Source organism: Drosophila arizonae, chromosome 3 (assembly GCF_054131065.1).
Source record: "Drosophila arizonae isolate 15081-1271.41 chromosome 3, UAZ_ARI_1.0, whole genome shotgun sequence".
Lineage (NCBI taxonomy): Eukaryota > Metazoa > Arthropoda > Insecta > Diptera > Drosophilidae > Drosophila > Drosophila arizonae.
Genome location: NC_142923.1, coordinates 6,993,419 through 7,016,240, shown reverse-complemented (window position 1 = coordinate 7,016,240; position 22,822 = coordinate 6,993,419). Strand labels below are relative to the sequence as shown.

General features: G+C 35.6%; 3 protein-coding genes across 19 annotated transcripts in view; 1 reads left to right on the top strand and 2 right to left on the bottom strand.

The window, feature by feature from the left end:
- Window positions 1-58: 58 nt before the first annotated feature.
- Window positions 59-9,121, bottom strand: LOC108610401 (uncharacterized). 5 transcript variants are annotated; one of them, XM_018002485.2, is made up of 4 exons: window positions 8,373-9,121; window positions 2,537-3,165; window positions 2,185-2,481; window positions 59-1,320 (listed from the first exon to the last, which is right to left on the bottom strand). In XM_018002485.2, the coding sequence occupies exons 2-4, from the start codon at window positions 3,036-3,038 to the stop codon at window positions 284-286; spliced, it is 1,836 nt and encodes a 611-aa protein (XP_017857974.1). In that variant the 5' UTR covers window positions 3,039-3,165; window positions 8,373-9,121; the 3' UTR covers window positions 59-283. The 5 variants fall into 5 exon arrangements, with proteins under 5 accessions (XP_017857974.1, XP_089322391.1, XP_089322390.1 ...); XM_089466265.1 differs by lacking the exon at window positions 8,373-9,121 and adding an exon at window positions 4,899-8,299; XM_089466264.1 differs by lacking the exon at window positions 8,373-9,121 and adding an exon at window positions 3,573-3,727.
- Window positions 9,122-9,433: 312 nt separating this feature from the next.
- mon2 (Mon2 homolog, regulator of endosome-to-Golgi trafficking) lies at window positions 9,434-16,285 on the top strand. The gene is made up of 12 exons (XM_018004323.2): window positions 9,434-9,798; window positions 10,095-10,226; window positions 10,287-10,850; window positions 10,913-11,511; window positions 11,574-12,004; window positions 12,067-12,782; window positions 12,843-13,181; window positions 13,240-13,884; window positions 13,942-14,123; window positions 14,183-15,292; window positions 15,352-15,434; window positions 15,496-16,285. Exons 1-12 carry the CDS (start codon window positions 9,676-9,678, stop codon window positions 15,672-15,674), a joined length of 5,103 nt encoding a protein of 1,700 aa, XP_017859812.1. The 5' UTR covers window positions 9,434-9,675; the 3' UTR covers window positions 15,675-16,285.
- Window positions 16,286-17,171: 886 nt separating this feature from the next.
- Window positions 17,172-22,822, bottom strand: part of Bsg (immunoglobulin domain-containing protein Bsg) — a 32,791-nt gene continuing 27,140 nt past the window's right edge. For all 13 annotated transcript variants that reach the window (XM_089466258.1, XM_089466247.1, XM_089466260.1 and 10 more), the window contains one exon: window positions 17,172-22,598. Coding sequence is in view for 12 of the 13 variants with exons in the window: in XM_089466247.1 (XP_089322373.1) it covers window positions 22,571-22,598 (28 nt within the window). In the remaining variant the exon portion in view is untranslated. The remainder of the gene's footprint in view (window positions 22,599-22,822) is intronic.

Genomic DNA, 22,822 nt, shown 5'->3' with positions numbered 1-22,822 from the left:
TCGATTTTTTTCATTTTCGTTAACATACTTATTAACAGAATTATAGCTAATTATTAGATAATTAATTAATGGCATTTATAATGCTAAAATTAAACTACAAAACATAACGTAATTAAAAACAAATGTGATAGTACATTTAAAATCGTATGCATTTAACACGAGTATATATAAGATATAGATACATATTTCTAATACTTAATATACTAAGATATTTACTATTTGCTGCCACTAGCTGCCTTTTCTTTCGCTTTAAACATTAAATTTACAGCTTAAACCTAAAATACTATTTACATTTCGTGGCCTGGTCCAGCAGCTTCTTCCACAGATCGAATTGTTCATTCGATTTGATCATATGGACGCTAATTGCATTTCTTATATTGCATGGATTAAACGATATACGACGATTGACAAACTCAGTCACATGGATACGCTCAATGCCCAAACTCTGTGCCACAATTCCTGTAGTGAAGACGTCCTCCAGTTTTAGATAGACGGTCTTTAATGATCTCACATATAGATCATGAACTATTGACCCTGTCATTACGTAAGCAGGTCCCGTTGTAAACGATGGAAATACAGACGCAGGAAATTGATCAGTCGATACGTAGTACTTTGATTTCTTATTACGTATGGGCTTCCACTTCTTGGCCAAACGGCCGTAGATCGCGCGCTTTTGCTTGTGCTTCTCAAGTTGTGTGAGAAAATTCAGTAGCTTGGGCACATTGATAAACATGTCATCATCTGTTTTCAATATATACTTGGCATTCGAACAATGTTGATCGGTCCATTCCAACGATGAGATTGTCTTTAGCGTTAGATTATTGTACGAATCAATAAAATTGCCACGTATCAGATCCCCATACATATAATTCTCCTGGCTTAAAGCCGCATTCACTGTCTCGTTTGTGCCACGACCCAAAACAAAGGCCAAGCTTATATCTCTTCTTGTTCCATAATGTCCCCATGTTTGGCGTATGGACATCCGAGCATCTGCATGAGTCTGAGCAGAGGTGATCAGTATAAGTAGACGAGTATTTAGTCCTTTTGAAGGACATATACGTTCCACATCTATTTCCTCATTTAGATGCCCGCTCTCATAGATTCTCTCAGCTGGAATGCCCTTCGAGGGATCCATGGGACCATTGGATGGTTTGTTGTTGATGGATTTCGGCTTCGGCTTAACTGTCGGCGCTTTCTTTTTGCTCTCCTCCTCTGCGATCACTTTTACGGGCATTACAGCGTAAGAACCAACAGGTGCATTGTTATTATCCAGCAAATTTAATTGCACGTCCTCTATCAAACCAGGTTGATTGGTCTTATCTGCAAATAAATGAGGAAAAGTGAGTAATTGCTGGGAAAACTTAATTTTATATATAATATATATATCTATATATATCTATATATATTATATAAATTCTATATGCTTTATGGAGCATAGGCACGTCATGTGCGCTGTTGTATAATATGCAAACAAACAAGCCGAACCTTTCTTTGTCTGACCCGCCATTTAGACCCGTTAAGGAAATGCGATACTTCGCACTGTCTGCCAATTAGAATGCAAACAAAAGCTAACGTAACGACAGACGTTTCAGCTAATGGGTAGAAGTAGCTGTTGCTGAAAGGTGCTTTTTTAGTTATAGACGTATGTTAAGTGCCCTTGCAAATAAGCTTCTGTTAACAGACATTTTGTACTCAAAATAAGGCAATTATACACTTCGATTACTTTTGTAATTACTTTGCAATCTTGATAGTCTGATAGTCTTCCTGAATAGATATAACAATAAGTTTGAGACTTCAAACATAACTAATGGGAGACATTAGGGTCTTAACTTTGGACCATAGCTGAGATCTCTTACAAATTAAAATTTGAACTGCAGGTATCTTAAATATTTTGCACATATTTTAAACAAATTGTTCTTTGTATGAATAGATCGTCATAAATGCTAGACCCAAATATAATCCCTGAGAGATATTTGATTATTAGGACCGGATTATTAGTACCTCATAGAGCAGAGTTCTTGAGTAGAGTTTTTCTAACCTTCAACCTTTTTTAAATAGTTCTAACTGACAGGGTATTTAAAGTTCGGCATGAAAGACATAGATAACTTTTGATATTTTTTGTTCTGTTGTTTTTAATTTGCACAAAGCAAGCCAATATGCCACGCCTATTATTAATTAACCAACCCGTGCGTTGTTCGCTGGGCGCGGAAGCAACTGCCGATGGAGCTGCTGGTACTGCTGGAGCTGCAGCCGTGTTAATGTTGCTGTTGGGGCTGCTACTACTATTGGCTGTCATGTTCTTCAATATCTTATCAGCATTCTCGATGAACTTTTGCAAATTGGATGTGGGTATCATCAGAACCTCAATGTCTGAAGGCGATTGCTGCTGTTGAATTTGCTGTTGTTGCTGGCTAACAGCAACCGCTGCTGTTTGCTTAGTTTCGCTATTGCTATTGTTGTTGCTGTTAGTGTTGATGTTGCCTGCAATATTGTTTTTAGTTAGCAGTGGCCAATGACAATTAGTGCAACTACTCACCTGTAATTGCATCAATATTTTGCACATATTGTGGCTCTTCGAGCAGCTCATCGCCTTGTTCGCTGCCAATTGCCATGGGACTAGCGCCAGCTGCACCTCCATCCAGCAGAGCGTCTTCATCTATGGTGGGCAAACGATGTTGGGGTTTCTTATGCGGTTGTTGTTGTTGTTCCGGTTGCTTTGCTTTGTTATTATTGTTGTTGTTGTTGATACTGTTGCTGATACTGGGTTCCTCTGCGGGCGATAGACCGAATTCGCCTGTATTATTCGGCGCCGCCATCAACGGTTGCTGCTGCTGCTGCTGCTGTTGCTGTTGCTGTTGATGTCCACCTGCTGTCAGCTGTTGCGGCGTCGGCGGCGGCGCTGCTGCATGCATAGGCGTCGGCGTCAGCGTCGCAGTCGTCGAGTATGATGCATAGATGAATATTGTGAGTATGACGACAATCAGAACTAGGAGAAAGCGCAAAATGCGCGTATTGTGTATGTTGCCAACAGCAGCCATCTCGAATCTTCCAGTTGTAAATCTCAAATGTTAAGATGAAGTATTGTTCTTAAAACTATTAGTTTCCAGATTTATATATCTATATTATACGCGCTTTGCTTAGTACGGCCCAACGAACGTGAAGCGACTGCAACGAAAGATAAACAAGAATACTTAGTTCACAAAAGGAAATTGTAAACATACACGCGCGTACATACATATACATACATGTGTATGTGTATACATAAAAGGCAACTTCATTATTTTGCGTGGCTGTGTGTGTGTGTGTGTCAAGTGTTCGACGGAAATAAACAAAGAGAGCGCGCCTAAGAATTCAACTTATTAAGTCCAATACGTTTTAATAACATTTTGCTTTCTTCTTCTTCTGTTCTGTTCTGTTCTGTTCTTGTAATTATCGAGTTGGGTGATATTTATCTTATCTTTTCTGCGTGGGCAAACGAATTTTGTATGAGCATACAATTGACAATTCGATAAGTATTAATAGTGATGAGCTTTTACTTTACACATATGTATGTATATCGTTGACTGAGTTACCTCAAGCCTTTGTGAACCGGTTCGGTTGGATTGGGTTCAGTCATTTTGTAAAATTTTAACTTTGACTGCATTGGTATAGTTCGAACCGATAAATAAGTTAATACAATTGTCGAACTACTTTCAGTAGTTATTTTGCTATTGATTCTCTAATCTAATCATAATATACCACCTGCTTAAATCGCTATTTATTATTGCTGAAAATATGTGCTTAAGCGCCATCAAATACAATTCCATGAATTCAACGATTAAAGTATAAAACGATTATTTTTTTTATTTTGACTGGTAAAGCTTTGATAAGAACGACTATTTAATATATTTTTTTTTTGTTTTTTTTTTTTTTTTTTTTTTGTTTTAACGATTTCTCATTCTTAGAGATCTTGTTTTTGCCAAACTAGCAATCTTTTTGGTTGTCAAAGGGAAATGAACATTTGGTTTATCATCAAGATTTTTTTTTCTGCTTAAAATGTTAATTGGCGGCAGATTACGAAAACTAAAAAAAATGTCGCTTTAATTAGTTTACTGATCGAGCACTTACAAAAACTCATTACTTTCAAACATTAACGTTAGAAACTTCCATTAACATTTTTGCTTTATCTTCTTTTTGTTTCACTGATAGAAATTTTGTTGTTTTTTTTTTTTTTTTTTTTTTTTAATAAGTATACAAAACACGTTTACTGACGCAGACAGAGCAAATTATTTTACTTTAACATTAAAATTGCTGAAGATGAAGTTTTTAGCTGCTGCGTTACTGCCCTCATGCTAATGAGGAGGACAAATGTTGCAAATGCGCATAAATAACAACCGCATTAGTGTTGGAAGTTTAGCTTGATTCCCGACAAATTGTGTTTTTGGCTTGAGGTGTGTAGAAAACAATATTATTATGATTATTTTTTATCCAACCAGTTATTTTTATTGCCAAATGCAGTATGGCTAATATCCAAATTGCCAATGAGCTCATACACTATTTTCAACGAAGAGTAAGAAACAGTTATTTCCTCACCAAAAAATTGAATATTGACTGAATAAACTTCTGTGAAGCGTAGTTAAAAGCCAACTTAACCCTCGCCTATGCAAACATCAAATTTTGTTCATAAAAAAAAACTGCTTTTTTCTTGCTATTCAAGAGCTGCCAACACTGGCCAGTCAGCAGCATCCACATTTGTTGCTACGCCGCGCTGTTTTGCATGCGCAGAGAGATAATAAAGTTAACTTTTTCAAAAAAGCTAAACAATTCTTGACCCATTTCGAATTCAGAAGTTGAAGCTGAAGTGATTTCGTCGATTGTTATTGTAGATCCACATACACACACAAACACACTTGACTTGCCTTGAACCAGATACTTCAGATTAGAAATCAGGTATCTGAAAGCTGCCGTAATTTAAGCAAAATCATTTTCAATCAGCCTATTGTCAAACGCGAATTTCCTGTCTTATCGCTAGAGATTATAGATTTGAGTTGCGTTTACAAGCTCCTCTGTTAGCTGGAATGTGACTTTATCGCACAAGTTGATTTCACTAGAATAATATACACATCTACTATTTATATTTATAAATATTCATATGTGCCATTAGGAAACTTGTTTAATTGTCAAAAGGGCTTTCAAATGTTAATAGGTGTGACTTATTTTTAGAATCATTTCCTCCGCTGACATCCATTAAAAAAATAACGAACCTGTTTCACAACAGACGTCAAAACCTAAATGACCGAAAGCGTAGTTTCTTATTTATAACAATCGATAAAAATGCTGTTAAGAAAGTTTTACAGTAGCCACTCACACAGTGGAACTTATGGAAATAGGATATATTTTAGAACGTATTGACATATTTTTCAAATTTCATTGAATACAAATTCATAGACCATAACCTATTATCATAATAAAAATTAAAGTTCCAAATATTTGCAAAGTGTAATCATTCGATTATAAATAGAAATAGTTCTGTTTAAATACTGATTAACTTTTCTGTTTATAATGCGTTTTGCTTTTTATTATCTCGAAAATCGATTGGTGTTAATTGCTTGGCCTCTGCCGTAAAAAGTGAAATGCTCTAGCATGACTTATCAGTAATATATATAGATATAGATAACTGGTCAGTGTCTGGGCGTCTTTATCTAATCGAATACCAAATTAAAGAACTTATTAAAAACAAGTCAAATACCTGAACATATCTCTCTGATTCGTTGTTCTTTACCCTCTAATCACAAGCTAACTAGTAGATAATACAACCAAGAAACTGAATTATTATTCAAAATATTCGACATTTTTAAACATTTCTAATCTAACTGGGAAATTTTTCTAATTACTGATAACAATGCGATTTTTGTAAATAAATTTTCCATTATGAAATTTGGCAATCAGGCAAGCAACCATCAATCACACAACAATTAGGTATTTAGTCAATAATTTAGTAATTTTTGACAACATTAAATTTTGAAGAGAGAAATTTTTCGATACAAACTGATATGCTTTAAAATATGCCAATGGGCGAACTATTTGAGTTATCATCGTCATACTGGCTGAATTTAGCTTATAAAGTGTCCAGAAGCTACCAATAATGACATATCAAATTGTCAAGTGTTTATTTCAAACAGACAAATATACCTAATCTACCCACTATTCACATTGTGATGATGAGAAAACCCCGTTTTTTGATTAGACACAACTTATATAGATGATTCAATATACAGTTGTTATTAGTAGTCTACGCACAAGACAGCTATGAAAACATATTTCAGTTGTCAGTGCGATATTTTTGTTTCTTTGTTTTAAGATTGTTTATGGTGTTTTCTTTGACGCACTCTCTGCCATTTAGCCGCTTATCAAAGAAGAGCAAATGAAAATCCCAAGATGAGTTCTAAACTGAAACGTAAATCCCTATGCAAACAGCTTCCATGACAAAACTAATAATCAGCATTGTATTGGAGACCGCAGCATGACGCGCTTAAATCCCGACACTTAAAAAAGCGAAAGTGATGCATACTATATATATGTATATATTTTATTATATTATAATATACTATATTGAATAAGTAGTAGATTAGACTGCTGATATTTCATCTCGCATGGTGAGTCATCTGCGCTGATAAGAGCTTTAGTTAGGCACCTGCCTGCCTGCAGGGCATACAGAATGCTAATCAATAGAATACTTCCGGTCTGCCTGACATGCTGTGCCCTAACATATTCAACGGACCATACCAATTAGCTCTCGTCTTATCAGTTGACTACACTCGTAGTACAGAGAACAATGTAGAATGAAATTATATTGTTTAGCTACTATAAATACAGTATATATACAAATATATAATTTTGTATGCTATTCAGCTGAATTATGTAGTCGAGATTCTCCCTGCATAAAATGCTTATAAACATTAATATTTAAATTCGAATACAAAATTCCTAGAGTATAGCAACAATATTGTTTCATTATAGATATCGAATTCTTTATTCTGAAACTTTATATCTATATTCAAACTAGACTGATTCGCCTTCAATAACTTTCAGAGATCGTGCTTATAAATTAGTTCGCATGGCAATTACCAAAAATTATTGTATAGACTCTAATTAAATTCGCTATGTAAAGAAAGAAAACCACCAAAACGTGTTTTTGTTCATATACATACATATATATGTATATATAATTTAAAAATATTTTCAGTGTATAGCTTTTGAAATTAGCTCTGGAACAGTGTCGAATTGCGATAGATATGTTAAAATTTACAATTATTATTTAACGCGCTGTTAAATTTTAACAATTGTATAAATATATTATTACATTATATGAATATAAATACATATATATAATCATATATACATACATATAGATGTATGTAGGTGTAGCCAGCACAGCATTGCTTTTGCTTCTCTTCTTGAAATTGTACAAAAACTATGGACCCTGATAAGTACATTGAACCGCAGATAATCGACGGTTATACTGACAAAACGGGTTTCCTACTAAACTAAGAAAAGCTACAAAAAATAGGAGAGAAAAAAATCTACGGCTGGACCATGTTGCTATCAATCACAGTCGCATCAAAAATGCCAAAAAGAGGGCGTTGACCAGCTTCAGCTGTTGATATTACATATATGTATGTACATATGTTTAAACAAAAATATATAACTGATCAGCTAGCTCTATGCAAAGCATTTCCGTCTAGCTGAATCAAACCTTTGCTCCCAATTTTGAATAATTTGGCAATACAAAAAATTGAATAAAATGCGAACAACAAAAAACACTATTACTCAATCTTTCAATAGACAAAACAGAAAGCAAAAATACAACATTATGCTTATGTTAATAAATTAAACAATCAACTAAGTGAGAGGTGCTGTAGACAAGGCTGATCGACTAGTAGATACCTTGCAAAACATTAATATCTATGCTTTTAAGCTAAGACTTATTAGAATAACTTTAAGCCATGTGCAAGTTTTAGTTGCATATGATTCAAGTTCCTAAATCGTTCTTTATCGAAATAATAAATTTACTTCCTTTAAGGTTTTCCCTAAACTTTGACACAGATAGAAACAGCTTAATCAACTGAGCTTAAAGTATTGATATACACATACATATGTACATCTATCGATATCTTCCTCTTTCAGTCACCAACACACTTGCCCAACATCATTATACCCCCACAAAAATATTTTGCAATAGTTAAAGAGTATGAAATGTATAAAAAAAAAACAACGCAGTCATCGCTTGGCCCATTGCATTATCACTGGCCCTCATCCATCTACTCACCTTCTCCTTCCCCCTCTTCATCTCCCTCGCTCACTCTTTGTATCTCTCTCACACACTAACTTACCTGCAGCAGCTTAGTCGCTACGCCAACGTCAACTTGGCGAGTAAATTTGTTAATTGAAGCAGCGACTGAGACAGCGGCGTCAGCGTCAACGTCAACAGCAACGTTAGCCAGAAGACAGCGACAAAGTCGTCGGCGCTGGGTCTGTGGCTATGGCTATTGTTGGACCAGGGTCAAGCATAATTACTAGATGGCCTGTTCTCTTCCTTTTTTTATATCAGCTATTTTTAGTGTTTGCTCATAATTAATTAACGTTTTGTTGACAATGCACATACATAACATAAAACAAGAATTATGACAATAATTTGTTGCGTTGAATCGCCTTGGCAGCCACTACCAGAGTATTTGTTTTGACAAAATTTATTGTCAGTTGACTTTCAAGCTGTTTCATTAGTCATTCAGGCCAGGCATTACAGCAACAACAAAAGCACAGTCTAAGCGTTTATTTCTGTGTATGCAAAGGTTTCGCGAGGTTTTCTGCTGGTTTTTATTTTAGTTACTGATTCGTTTTTTGACTATTTTCTGTTGTTTTTATATGGATTATGACACTTTTGTTGGTTTATGCACTTTATCGCGAGCACGTATGCAATCAAATGCCTTTAGAATTTAGGGTTTTAATCTCATTAAAATTAATCTCAAATACAGTTTTTTTGTTTACTCCGCGACGTCGTCAACGGGTGCTGCGAGTCGGCCGTGCTCGTCCGCTGGTCGTGCTGCTGTGCTTCTTCTTGCTTTTTCTACTAATGATTGTAATCACCCTGTTACAAATAACAGTTTTCATAACAGGAATGTGTTAATCTGTTAAACTGTTGTCTGACTGTTAATAACAGTAACATCTTACTAATTATGTTAATTATTTATATTGTTGTAATTAGCTTACCGAATATTTTTTTATTATAACATTTGACTTTTTAGTGAAGAAAAAATATATTGTATTTTGGGCAAATACTAGTTACAACTTAAAATATATATAAATATAATTCCTATTGCAAACAAGACAACAGCTGCTCAACTGTTCATATATCCGAACACCAGCGCCATTGCACTTATCGATAAACTGTGTACGTCAGCTGCAGCTGTCAGTAACGATTCACAAAAATTTTTCAACACCCGACGTTGTTATTGTGCTCGCCTGCGTACAATTGTTTGGTTCATATATAAGCGTAAAGTGAGATTAGGCGCATGTGTTTTAGCGTAATTGTTGTAGTTAAATAAATGTTGGATACATATAATGCGCTAAGTGTCGCGTTTACACAACAAGCACACAATAGCAGTTGAAACGGAAGAAAAAAAGTCGCGTATAACTATGTCATTTGTTGGCGGCGGGGTGGTGGGTGGCACCGATGTGCATAAATTTGTTGAGGCCCTGCAGGCAGACTTCAAGACGCTCTCACTTGAAACCAAGAAGAAGTACCCGCAAATAAAAGAGGTAAGTGGCTGGGCTTAGCCCAGGGTCAGCTGCTGTTGCCTCCTGCTTAAATCCGCTGACGTGTGCATCATAACGGCAATTTGTCATACGGTGGTTGTTTTGTGGGCTGCAAGGAGTCTTAAAGAGGGAGGGGTTCATGGGTGCGTCTCCTCTCTGCACCTGTGTGTGTACGACGCAATTATGAAATTGCTATCAGGCCAACCGGTCAGCAATAAACAGAAATTAAATTGATTTTTTTTTATGACAATTGCGTTAATTGATTTGTCAATGGTCATTAAGTTACGTTTTTCTTGCAGGCATGCGAGGAGGCAATCTCCAAATTATGCACCGCCGGCAGCAGCCAACAAAATTCTGTTTACTACACCGTCAATCAGATACTCTATCCGCTCGTGCAAGGCTGCGAAACAAAAGACTTGAAAATTATCAAGGTGAGTCATTCATCATCGTTGCATAGCTCCACGACTGTTACCTGCTTTGTTTGTTTATAGTTCTGCCTAGGCATGATGCAACGTCTGATTACACAGCAGGTAGTCGATCAGAAGGGCGCTTTGTATATCACAAATGCATTATGGACACTGATGGAGCACAATATAGAGGAAGTGAAGGTGCTGCAAACGGTGACGTTGCTACTGACGACCAATCTGGTGGTACATGGCGACACGCTGGCCAAGGCTCTGGTCTTGTGCTTTCGCTTGCACTATACCAAGAACCCAACGATTGTGAATACAGCAGGTGCAACCATACGGCAGCTGGTCTCATTGGTCTTTGAGCGCGTTTATCTGGAGAAAGATTCAGTGCACAGTCTGCAGCCACAACAGCAACAGGCGCCACCGCAGCACTCTAGTTCGAATAGTCCCGACACCGATGCGAATAGCAGCACCCAGGATGGGCAAACTTTTGCAACGGATGCATTTCATCTGTTTCAGGATCTGGTGCAGCTGGTCAATGCGGAGCAACCGTTCTGGCTGCTGGGAATGACCGAAATGACGCGAACCTTTGGGCTCGAGCTGTTAGAAGCAGTCCTAAGCAACTTTAGCGCTGTATTTCATGAGGTTAGCTGAAGCTTACGATAATTATATATGCATAATATAAATACATCTCTTCTCCTTTGCAGAATCAAGAGTTTCGCTTGCTCTTGAAGGAACGGGTGTGTGCTTTGGTCATTAAACTATTCTCGCCCAATGTCAAGCATCGCCAATTGCCAGCGCCGAGCAATGGCACAGCGGCTGTGCCCGTGGACAAGCCACTATTTCCCATAAGCATGCGTTTGCTTCGCTTGGTGGCCATATTGATACAAAAGTATCATACAATATTAGTTACTGAGTGCGAGATCTTTTTGTCGCTGATCATTAAATTCTTGGATCCCGACAAGCCCCATTGGCAGCGTGCATTAGCGCTGGAGGTGATTCACAAGCTGGTAACACGATCCACGTTGATTGCTTTCTTCTGCAAATCGTATGATTTGAAGAATCACGCAACGCATATTGTCCACGACATGATTGCCGCCATGGGTAGCTATGTGCGTTACTCACTGATCAATGCATCAGCAGTGTTGAGCAATGGTGGACAGCAAGCAATTGGAGCGTCCGGACAGCAGCCAAGTACATTGACGGCATTGTCTAGTGGAGGGAACAATCAGTGCGGCTTTTTGTTTCGCGGCGCCTATCTGCCTTTGGTCGCCAGCTTTGCGCCCGGCTTACCAAAGGCTGTCTAGTAAGCAGCAGTAGCAGCAGCAGTTTTATCTACTGTATATTAATAATTAATTTATCATTTAGTTTGGAAATGTTGGACAAACTGGATGCGCCCAACATACCCGATAGCTATGGCATTTCTGTGGCCTATGCCATTCTGTTGGATATAACCCGTTCCATTGGCGGAGTTATTCAGCGCACACCGGAACTGCATCCCACACACAATATGGCCATTATTACGGACGAGGAGTATAAGCCGTTGTGTTTGCAATTGATCAATTCCAGCTGGTCTGGACTGCTAAGCGCATTCATTCCGCTGGTGGAAACGTCCATCGATGAGGGCACCACCGAGAATATTTTGAAAGCCATGCAGAACTATGCGGCGCTTTGTGGCATGTTGCAGCAGCTTCAGCCACGCGATGCATTTATAATGGCCATGTGTCGCGCCTCCTTTCCGCCACACTATGCCGTATCCATATTTGCCAATAGCGCACAGCCAGACGTTGACCTCAGATGTAAGCATTATAAATTTATATTTCGTTATATATTTAATAATATTTTCATTGTAAATTGACAGGCCACACGCGCAGCGGCAGTCAGGATCTGAGCAGTCAATTTATTAACAGCTGCAACGCTGATAGCGGCGACTTTCGACCACAGATTGTGGCAGTTGGCACTCCGTTGCCCAGCGCCTCGTTGCCGCACAGTGTGATGCAGGCTCCAGTAATGTTGACCAACAAGAATCTTCAATGCATGCGTGCGATTCTTTTGCTGGCACACAACAATGGCAGTATTTTGGGCACGTCATGGCACATTGTGCTGCAGACGCTGCAGCATTTGGTATGGATATTGGGCTTGAAGCCCTCGACGGGCGGCAGCTTGCAGGCAATGCCCAAGCCTGCCGTGGAAGCCAACGTGGGCATACAGACGGCCGTAATGGCTGACTTGCCTGTGCTGTCGCAAATGATTGGGCAACTGTTCGAATCGAGTCAGTGTCTAGATGATGTCGCCCTGCATCATCTTATTGATGCACTGTGTAAACTCTCCCACGAGGCCATGGAGCTGGCCTATGCCAATCGTGAGCCGTCGCTCTTTGCTGTTGCCAAGCTGATGGAAACCGGACTGGTGAATATGCCACGCATCGAGGTGCTCTGGCGACCGCTTACCAATCACCTGCTCGAGGTTTGCCAGCATCGGCATATACGCATGCGCGAATGGGGCGTTGAGGCTATAACTTATCTGGTTAAATCAGCGCTGCAATTCAAGCACAAACAGCCTCTCAAAGAGAACTTGGTAGGTGGAATTACTATAGCCCAGATAATTATATATTAAGTTATATTCCTGCACTCATAGGAATTGCAAACCATGTTGCTAAGTCCACTCTCTGAGCTGTCCACTGTTATGCATGCGGATGTACGTCAGCGCCAATTGGATTGTGTGCTCCAGATTCTGAATACAGCTGGAGAGATATTGTCATTTGGCTGGCCTGCTATAATCGAGATAATTGGCGCTGTTAATGATCACCACGGAGAGCCGCTGATACGCACTGCCTTTCAATGCCTGCAGCTCGTCATTACCGACTTTCTGACGGTCATGCCCTGGCGTTGTCTGCCTCTATGCATCAGCACAGCAGCGAAATTTGGTTCCCAGACACAGGAGCTCAATATTTCATTGACGGCCATTGGACTCATGGTAAGAGATTGGGGTCCTAGTCATTGGATTATTTATTGATTTGCTGTTGCTTTTGCAGTGGAATATCTCCGACTTTTTCAATCAAAACCAGGATAAACTGATGTCAACACAGCTTGAGGATGTGGCCATACTGCCCGACTTTCCAGGCACTCTGAAAATGCCACAGTTTGACAAACTGTGGATGTGCCTGTACGCCAAGCTGGGCGAGCTGTGCGTGGATTTACGGCCAGCGGTGCGCAAGTCAGCGGGGCAAACGCTCTTCTCCACAATTGCAGCGCATGGTACTCTGCTTAACCCACCCACCTGGCAGGCTTTGGTGTGGCAGGTGCTCTTCCCATTGCTGGACAACGTGCGTGCACTAAGCAGTTCGGCCAGCAACGAGAAGGTGGATGCCAGTGGAAATATTCTGATACACCATTCCCGTAACACGGCCCAAAAGCAGTGGGCCGAAACGCAGGTGTTAACCCTGTCTGGCGTTTGTCGAGTGTTCAACACCAAGCGTGAGCTGCTTCAAGTGCTGGGGGATTTCGAACGTGCTTGGTCGCTAATACTGGAGTTCATTCAAAATGCGGCGTTGAGCAAGAATGGTGAAGTTTCTCTGGCGGCACTCAAGTCGTTGCAGGAGATTATGTACCATAACAGCACGGACCGTGGCCTCAAGGAGGGCCAGTCAGCACAGCAGCAGGATGAAGAGATCTGGAATGTACGTCGGTCTGCAGGATAAAGCTATAACCTATTTATTTATGTATATACTTAACAGATTGCCTGGAACATATGGCTCAGCATTGGTATGGAGAGCACCAAAATGTCAGCGACTTCGAGATACCTGCCCGGCGTGGGTGGCAGTGGCGATAGCCAGGAGGACTTTTACATACCAAGTCAGGCATTTCTCACGGCACTTATACAAATCTTTCCCGCTATTTTTCAGCATATTCAAAGCAGGTGAGTCAAATGGATTACATACAAATTCAAAGGCTTACCTCTCTTGTTACTAACCTTAGATTCAGCGCATCGGACTTTGACAAGTTCTGCACTGTGCTGACCAATGCTGTCTGCATACCCGTCCAAACGGATGCCGTTCCTTACATCATGTCCACTGTGTCGGATACTTTGCTGACCCCGCTGCATGATGGCATACTGGAGTGCATGGAGCTGATACAAAAGGAGGCCATTAGGCAGGATGTTGACTCTGACTCGAGCATACGCCAATTGATACCCGCCATCTTTCGTCAGCTGCTGATCTTCAGCAAATTCGCCTGTGCACCGCCCACATTCCAGCAGAATGTGGAGCACAGCAAATATGGCAAATCGGCCAATCTTTATGCGAATAATGCCTCTGTCGAGGTGGTCAGCATGAATTATATACCGTTTGGCGAAAAATCCATTAGCATTTGTGTGAAGCTATACCAAAGTACAGCCACCGAGGAGTCGGTGGTGCAGGAGCAGATATTGCATGACATTGTCAAGGCGCTGCGCACTCCGCTGGCCATGAAGTACAAGTGTCTTTCCTCGAGTACCTGGAAGCTGGCCATATCCAGCTTGATAAGCGTATTGCACACTGGCTTAAAAGTGGCGCGCGCTAAGCCGCAACATTTTGCTAGCCTGTGGGACGATTTGGCCGATACACTTGACAAATTTCTGTTTCCGGTCAGTGTGTGCACCATCGAGGATCGCGGTCTCGAGGAGATCGTGCTCGATGAGACCATAGATTGTCAGGTGATTGAGCTGCTGCGCGATGAGGTGTTGCCCTTTGCACACGAGATGCCGCATCAGTTCATCATGCAAATTGTGGTCTTGTTGAACAAAGGCTCCATTCACTCGGCTTCGGATAGCAACATTTGCTACGAGTCTGACTGGAAACTGCGTGAAATATTTGCCAAAACCTGTTTCGAGACACTGCTGCAATTTTCGCTGCTGGAGGATCAGACCACGGCTACAGCATGCAACAATAATCGTCTGAATGCCAATTTATTGAGCACTGGTGCCCCAGGAGCGGTCAATAAGGACTTTGCCGGGCGGCTGGCTGTGACGGCGCTGCTTCATCGTTTTCAAGAGGTGCTCAAGCGCTTTAATGACGATGAACGCCAAAGTGGAAAGTGCCCGCTGCCCAGGTAAATTCGAAATCAGATAAACTTGTACTCTGGATTGATAATCTTTTCCTATTCTTCAGGTTTCGCCTTTCGGAAATTTCCTTTGTGCTAAAAGCTATTGCAACACTTGTCGTATCCATGAAGAAAGCGCCAGCATCCAAAGGTATGTGCCATAAATTACTGTAACTTAAATGTATATAAGCTTCAGCTATCATTACATTCAGTTAATAAGCCCGCCTGGGATTTACTGATCGGCCTGTATCCCTATTTGGTGGACTGCACCACAACCACATCGCCCGAGGTATCCCGTTCGTTGCGAGAGGCTTTGCTGCAGTACACGGATCTGCTGCAGGCGCCCAGCTACGTCAAGGACAATGCAAATCAATCGAATGGACAGCCATGAAGCAGAATGAAGTGAATTGAATCGTTTTTAGTTTAGGTCAATGTCCTTTTGAATATATTGCTACATTGCATGATTATATTTTACATTATATTATATATATTTATTTTAACTGTGCATAATTTAAAACACAAAAAAAATGTTATATTTGGTATATATGCTTATGTGACCACTTTTCATACCTAAGTCCTTATAAATTTCTAAAAGTATTGTAGTCGGAATTAAGTATATTATATTATTATATTATCTACAAACTGTTCGCAGTGAAAAGCTGTCAAGAGCTTAGCAGCTTGATAGCATAAGATGCCCCTAAAAAATGGGTTGGCCAACCAATGCAGCAACCTTATCTCGCAGCAAAAAAGCAAATATTTCTTTAGTACCTTGGTAAGACGCTGTTTGATATGATATGATATGTCATGACATACATATACACATATACTTATATTATTTGGTAACTAAACATTGAGCTATGCGAGTAGCAAAATTTTTAAAAGAAGACCTACCAAGAAATACAAATAGACTTGCGTGTTATCTGAATCAAATATTAACACTTAATCAGCAACAACTTTGTAGAGACGTTTTTAAATAAAGCAACAATTATTATTATTATATAATCATATTTTTCATTATAAATTTCTTTTTACAACACTTCCAGTAACTGTAATATATCATAGCCATGAAACCCACAATAAAATATGGCCATCTGACGACATATGGGAAAAATTTTTGTTGAGAAATCTTACCAATTATTTTTTACTTAAAATTGGAAAAAAAAACTGCAAAATTACGTCACTTGAAAAAAACGAGTTTGGAATTCTACGAACCACAGTTCTACGGCTATAAAAGCTCATCCAATTGAGTTCAAATCTATAAAACGTGTCTCTGGTTTCTGTGTGTTTTTTAATTATGCATATAATTAGATCAACCGAATTATGATATTCGCAAATTATAAAATAAACAATTCGTACTGATTTGTTTGCACCTATGGCCTTACATTTAATATTCAATCATTCCAGTGTTGAGAAAGTAAAAAATAAGTAGTCTCGAATTTTAATAAGATATATGTATTGCTTACCTCTTGAGCTGTAAAGTGCTTGGGAAACATTTGTCGAGTGCAAAAGATTTTAATCTAAATAAAATTTTTATTTTAATTTGTTTTGTTTTCATTTTAATCGGTATAATAAGTATAATAACATTTTTGTTGTTCTTGTTTGTTTGTTGTTTTTTTTTTTTTTTTCAATTATTATTATTTTACCTGTTAATATTAATTATTTTTTATATAGTTTTTCCATGGTTTTTGTTTTAATATTAGAATTAGGCAATCGAGTTAATACTACCTTCGTTTTAAATATTATGCAACGAATTGGGTTTTTGTTTTTAATTTTATAATTATGAATTTTTTAAATGTATATTTAATAAACTCATTTCCGTTCTGGCTTGTATTTTATATTTTTAATTTATTTATATATTTCTTTATATTTTGCTGTGCCTTTCAACTCATTTCTTTTTTAGTTTTTTTTTTTTTTTTTCATTTTTAGATTTAAGTTTTTCTGCCGTGGGCGCTAAATGTACAGTTGCCTTGTAAAAATTTACAATTCAAGCGCTTGCTTTTAAAATATTTTTTTTATTATTAATGTTACAATTACTAATTTAGTTTCTGTTAGCTGAAAGTCGCAATCACCTTAACAATTAGCCGCATATATATATTCTTTAAAATATATATATATGTATATATATTTTTTTACTTTAATTAACCTTGTTTACTTATTTTCTTATTAATTTAGAGTTATTTTCTGTTTTAATATTATTTAGTTAATTTTTTTTTTTTTTTTTTTTTTTTGTGTTATGGGGAGGTTTACTTAGATATAATACAGTTGTTGTTATTATGGGATTGCAATTTGATTTCATTTTTATGTAGACTTAGTTATAAATCTTTGCAGTTGTTGCTTCTTCTGTTTAAATTTGAATATGTGTGTGTGTGTGTATTTGCGTGTGTATGCGTACATTTGACAAACATTGAAACAATTTTATGCATTACATATACAAAACTTTTTACTGTTTATATACATAAGCGGCACACATTTTTCATGAATTTTGTTTAACAAAATTTGAAGCCTGTTGCTTTGTGTGTGTATATGTATGTGTAGATATTTATGTTTGTATATGTATACTTGTTATATATGTATGTATATTAGAAAGAGAAGTTTCGTTAGGCGTTTATTCACTTTTATTTTATTTAGTTTTGTATGTAGATGAAATCGTAAAATGTTTTTACTTCTTTTGAGTTTGTTGCGAAATGTTTTTGATGTAATTTTGTTTGTTTGTTAGGTTTGCATTAAATTTGGTTTGCAATTTCTTTAAACTCTTTACATTAAATTACTTAGCTAAATAGCCATACAAAATGTCGTGTCGATTACATATATACTAATATTTGTTTTATATATATATACCCTGAATCCATGAAAATGGGAAATCAGGGTATGTTTTTTTTTTTTTTTTTTTTTTTTTTTTTTGTTTCTTTTAGTTTAATGAACACTTTCTTGGGTTCAATTCAATATTACTTTAAAAAGTTTTTTTTTTGTTGGTTTTTAATATTTTTATAGTTTAGAGTTAAAGTTAAATGTTTAAGTTTTGCGTTGGTTTTTAAAAAGTTGCTCGAAATGAATATATGTATATATATAGTTAAGAAGCGCTGTGCCCTGTTGACTTGTGATTATATATATATACATATATATATATATATATATATATATATATATAGAACTATATTGTATTGCTAAAAATCATAGTTCATAGTTGTTGTGATTAGCATTTAGTTAGTATTTTCCTAGTTGAAGACGCCTGGATTTTCAATATATTTGCTGCCAGCTTAAACCGAACAGCCAAAAATAAATAAAAAAAAAAGAAACTTGATGTATGTATAAACTTTTGCCAGATATTCTATAGGCTAGCTATCGTGTGTATATATATTTCACTTCTTATGTAGGGGCACTTGATTGATTCAACTCTGCAGCTCTCTCCCTCTTTCTTACTTTCTTTCTCGCTCTCTTTAGCCTTCCTTTATTGTACAAAAGTTTTTTTCTTTTCTCATTTATTTTTGGCTGACCGTCGGGATTTTATTTGTTTAACAAATAATAATAAATGTCGCTGCTTTAATTTTTTTGATGTTTTTTCTTTTTTTTACCCGTATTTCTAACTGGTTTAAAGAGTACTTCATACAAATTGTTTATACACCTATTTATGTTTGTCTGAGAGCAAGCCACACGTTTTTGTTTCTGATTTGCTTTCCTTTCTATATAAATATTTAATTTAATTATTAATTAACTATTTCTTGGGCATTTAAAGAGTGTTAGGTTCCTTGCTGTTCATCTTTGTATTCCTACTGAAACCCTAAGGCATTTTTTGTTTTCTCTAAATTTATATTTTTAATATATATACTAATTTTATGCTACTGTCTAAATAAAAAGAAGAAAATGGTATGCAAATAATAATTGATACATACTTGGTTTGCGGAGCTCTAGCTAGATCAAAGAATTGTTAATTTCATTTTCGGTTTTTCCATTGGAAAAAGTGTTGCCAATTGGTTATAATAGTGGCACATACAAAAGAAGTGCTGCCCATTTCTTTTGGTTGAATCGTCGCTTAGCACAGAATAAATGTTGCCAAATTGTGTGTAGTTTGGTTGTCAGTGCTGGAAAATGTTATCAAAACGTGTGACTTGCCATATATCTATCGGGTTTTCGAGTCTATAATTGTTGTAACTAATTAAATATTTCATATTTTTAGTATTTTTCATGTATTTTTGCTTGTATTTTTAAACTGAAACTTTAGTTTGTTGCTTAATTTATGTAGATTTTCTGCATACTACATCATGAAATATATGTAGTTGTTCCAAACTGTTTTTAACGTGGCTTAGAACTAAATTAAAATTATCTTGTTATCATATACATATACACACATATTATGTATGTATACATACATATGTTTAGCTTAGCTTAATTTTGGTATATTTTGTATATGAAGCGCTTAATGCGGGAGCTTTAAAATTGTGTGCCAGTTTTTATAGTTGTTGTTATCGATAACAATCATAATGTAAATAATCGAAAAAAGAACGGCATTAAAGAAAATCGGTTTTCAAATATATATTTATGTATACTGAGGATTTATAGGATACACGATTTGTTGTTCGTTTGTTTTTTGTCAGGCTTTGTTCTTGTTCTGTACATAGAAAATTAACCAAAAAGAAACATACAATACTGTGTATGTACTTTGTTGTATATAAGTGTATATATATGTAATTGTTTTTTATTGTAGTATATATATAGTTGACGTTTGTTTCAAAATTGTTGTTCATAGTATGTTCAGTAGTTGTTGTTGTTGTGTAATTTTGTTTTATTTTGTGGGTTATATTACGTCGTACATTATAGCAGTAAATAGGTATCGTAGCTGTTGTTTATGTTGTTTGTGTCTGTGTATAAAGCAACGTGGGTTCACTTAATCAGTTCAAGAGGTCGTACATATATGTAGGTCATATACACAATGTATGCAAGTGTATATGGGTGTGTATGTGTGTGTGTATGTATGAGAGGAAATTGTGGTTCAATTAAACTAAAGCAACCTATTTATGATTTTTAATAAACATGTTTTGTATACAATATACACTCATATATGTACATATATACTATGTAGATCGGGATTTACATATGTATATATATATATATATATATATATATATATATATATATTTATAAATATAGTAGTTACACAAATAAGCCACAAACTGTACAAAACATTGTACATATGTATATGTACCATAAAAAAACTTATAGACAAAGCCCCTACGATTTTTTCAAATTTCAATTTTCGATAACAATTGTCAAGTTATCGATCGATAGAGCATTACGATTACGACGGTTTCCAAGTATGATTTTTATTTATTTTTTGCTAGACTATTTAATTGTTTCTATATATATTTTTATATTTAAATATTCATATATATCGATTATTATATTAATCGATATCCATTTATTTTTAATGTAATTTTTTTGGTATATAACAAGAACGATTATTATTTATAAGTTTACTATACAAATGTCTCGTGTTGTATTTTTTTATCATTGTTTTTGTTATATATATATATTTAAATATATATATAAATATTTAAAGCTTTGGTGGCGGCAAAAAATTGAAAACCCAAATAAAAATACATAAGTAAGTTTAGAAAAAAAAAAAAATTATTTTAAAAAAATATCTCACTTTTAGTTACAGACGAAAATTGAAGACCGCTTTAGTATTTTTAAGTGTTTTTTGTGTTGTTCACTTCGTTTTTGTTTATACATACATATTAAGAAACAAATTATAAATAAAATAAACACGGTTAACAACTAACGAAAACCAATAAGTAATTAAGTGTTTTATTTTATTTTATTTTTTTTTTTTTGTTTTGTTGACCAAAAATGAGGCAAAGTTTATTTCAATATAATTCATGTAATCCATTGATCATAGATCAGAAATCACCTATCGTCAATCTTTATCATAATTCATGATGATTTATAATTCATGCTTGGATTCTTTATTGGTTCATTATTTCCTGATTACTGACTCATGATTGATGATTATAATTCTTAATCAATCATCCATCAGAGTTCATAATTCATGATCATAACCAATTCATAATTAATCATCAATTATAAGACATTTATGAATCATGAGCCATCAATGAATCAGCCAACATGAATCATGAATCATCAATTATAATTCATAATTCATAAAATACATAGTATAAGCAATTAGTACTGAACTTTTTAAGTTTTGGCAGTACGCATTTTGTTGTATTAATATTAATTGTAATTGTTTTTGTTTTGGTTTGTAATAGTTTAAAATTATGCAAATATACAATGTAGTTTTGTTTATGTTCTCTATCATAAATCGTACAGCAATTATGTTTCTTTTTTAAATTTACTTTGTTATTAAAATATATTCATAACGCGCTACTTAATTGTTTAAAAAGTTTTTAATTTTGGTTTCATTTATTTCTTTTTTTTCTATCATTTTATCTTTAACTAATATTAATAAACAAATTTTTAACATTTCTCGTTCAACAGTTTTATTTGTGTTCTTTTTCATAATTTTTTTTTTTTCTTTTTCTTTTGATTTTTTTTTTTTTTTTCTTTTTATACTGATTGCAGCCAAAAGAACTGAAACTGATGCACCCCGAAAAAATTGTTTAAAAAACCTAAAGGACAGACAAAAATCTAGCTACAAATGAAAAACCTCAGACATTTCAATATATATTAAATAAATACTAAATTTTGCGTTTCAATTGTTTTCTTTTCTTTTTTTCACTAAACAATAAACTTTTTTATAGGTTATGTACAACATTTTCTGGACTTTTGTTTCATATTTTAATATGTTTTTTCCTACAAAAATGGCGGATAGAGTGCTACGTATGTGTGTGTGTATGTGTGACATCTTTGATAGTAGTAGTATTATTAATAGTACTGCGTTTTCGGTGTTGGCTTCATCTGTCTTCAATCTTTCCGCAATATCCATAGATTCCATTAAAGTGGCTAAGTTCCGATTTTTTTTTTTAGTGTTTATTTAACTGCTATCACTTTCGTTTGTTAATGTTAAGTTCTTGAATTTTTCCTTTTAAATTGTTCATTTATAAATTTGTTTATAATAAAATACAATTGGACTAAACAAAATGTTCTTTCATACAATATTTTATGAAAAGTTGAAAAGTTTCGGGTGTGAGGGAGAGATTTCTCTTGGATGTATTTAACAGATTTTCATTTAAGATATATTATTTTTATATGTTGCTTTCAATTATACTTCGTTTTTAGTATTTATTTATATTTTGTGTTTTTTAGGCTGTCTTTAGGAATTACTTTTTTATTTTAATCATAATTTCTCCTTTTCTTTTTCCTGCAATATATAGAAAACAAATGGCAAAAATCGCATATGAGTCAAAGAGATTGGCGCAATGTGACACTAGGACATATTGAAGGTCAATGTAAACTATATGGGCAATCAATCAATCAATCAGTCAATCAATACATAACAAGAAAACTAACAAAGAATACAAAATTGTATTATAGACCAAAATAAAAAATTACTAAAAAATTTATTTTATTTTTTAATTTTTTTAA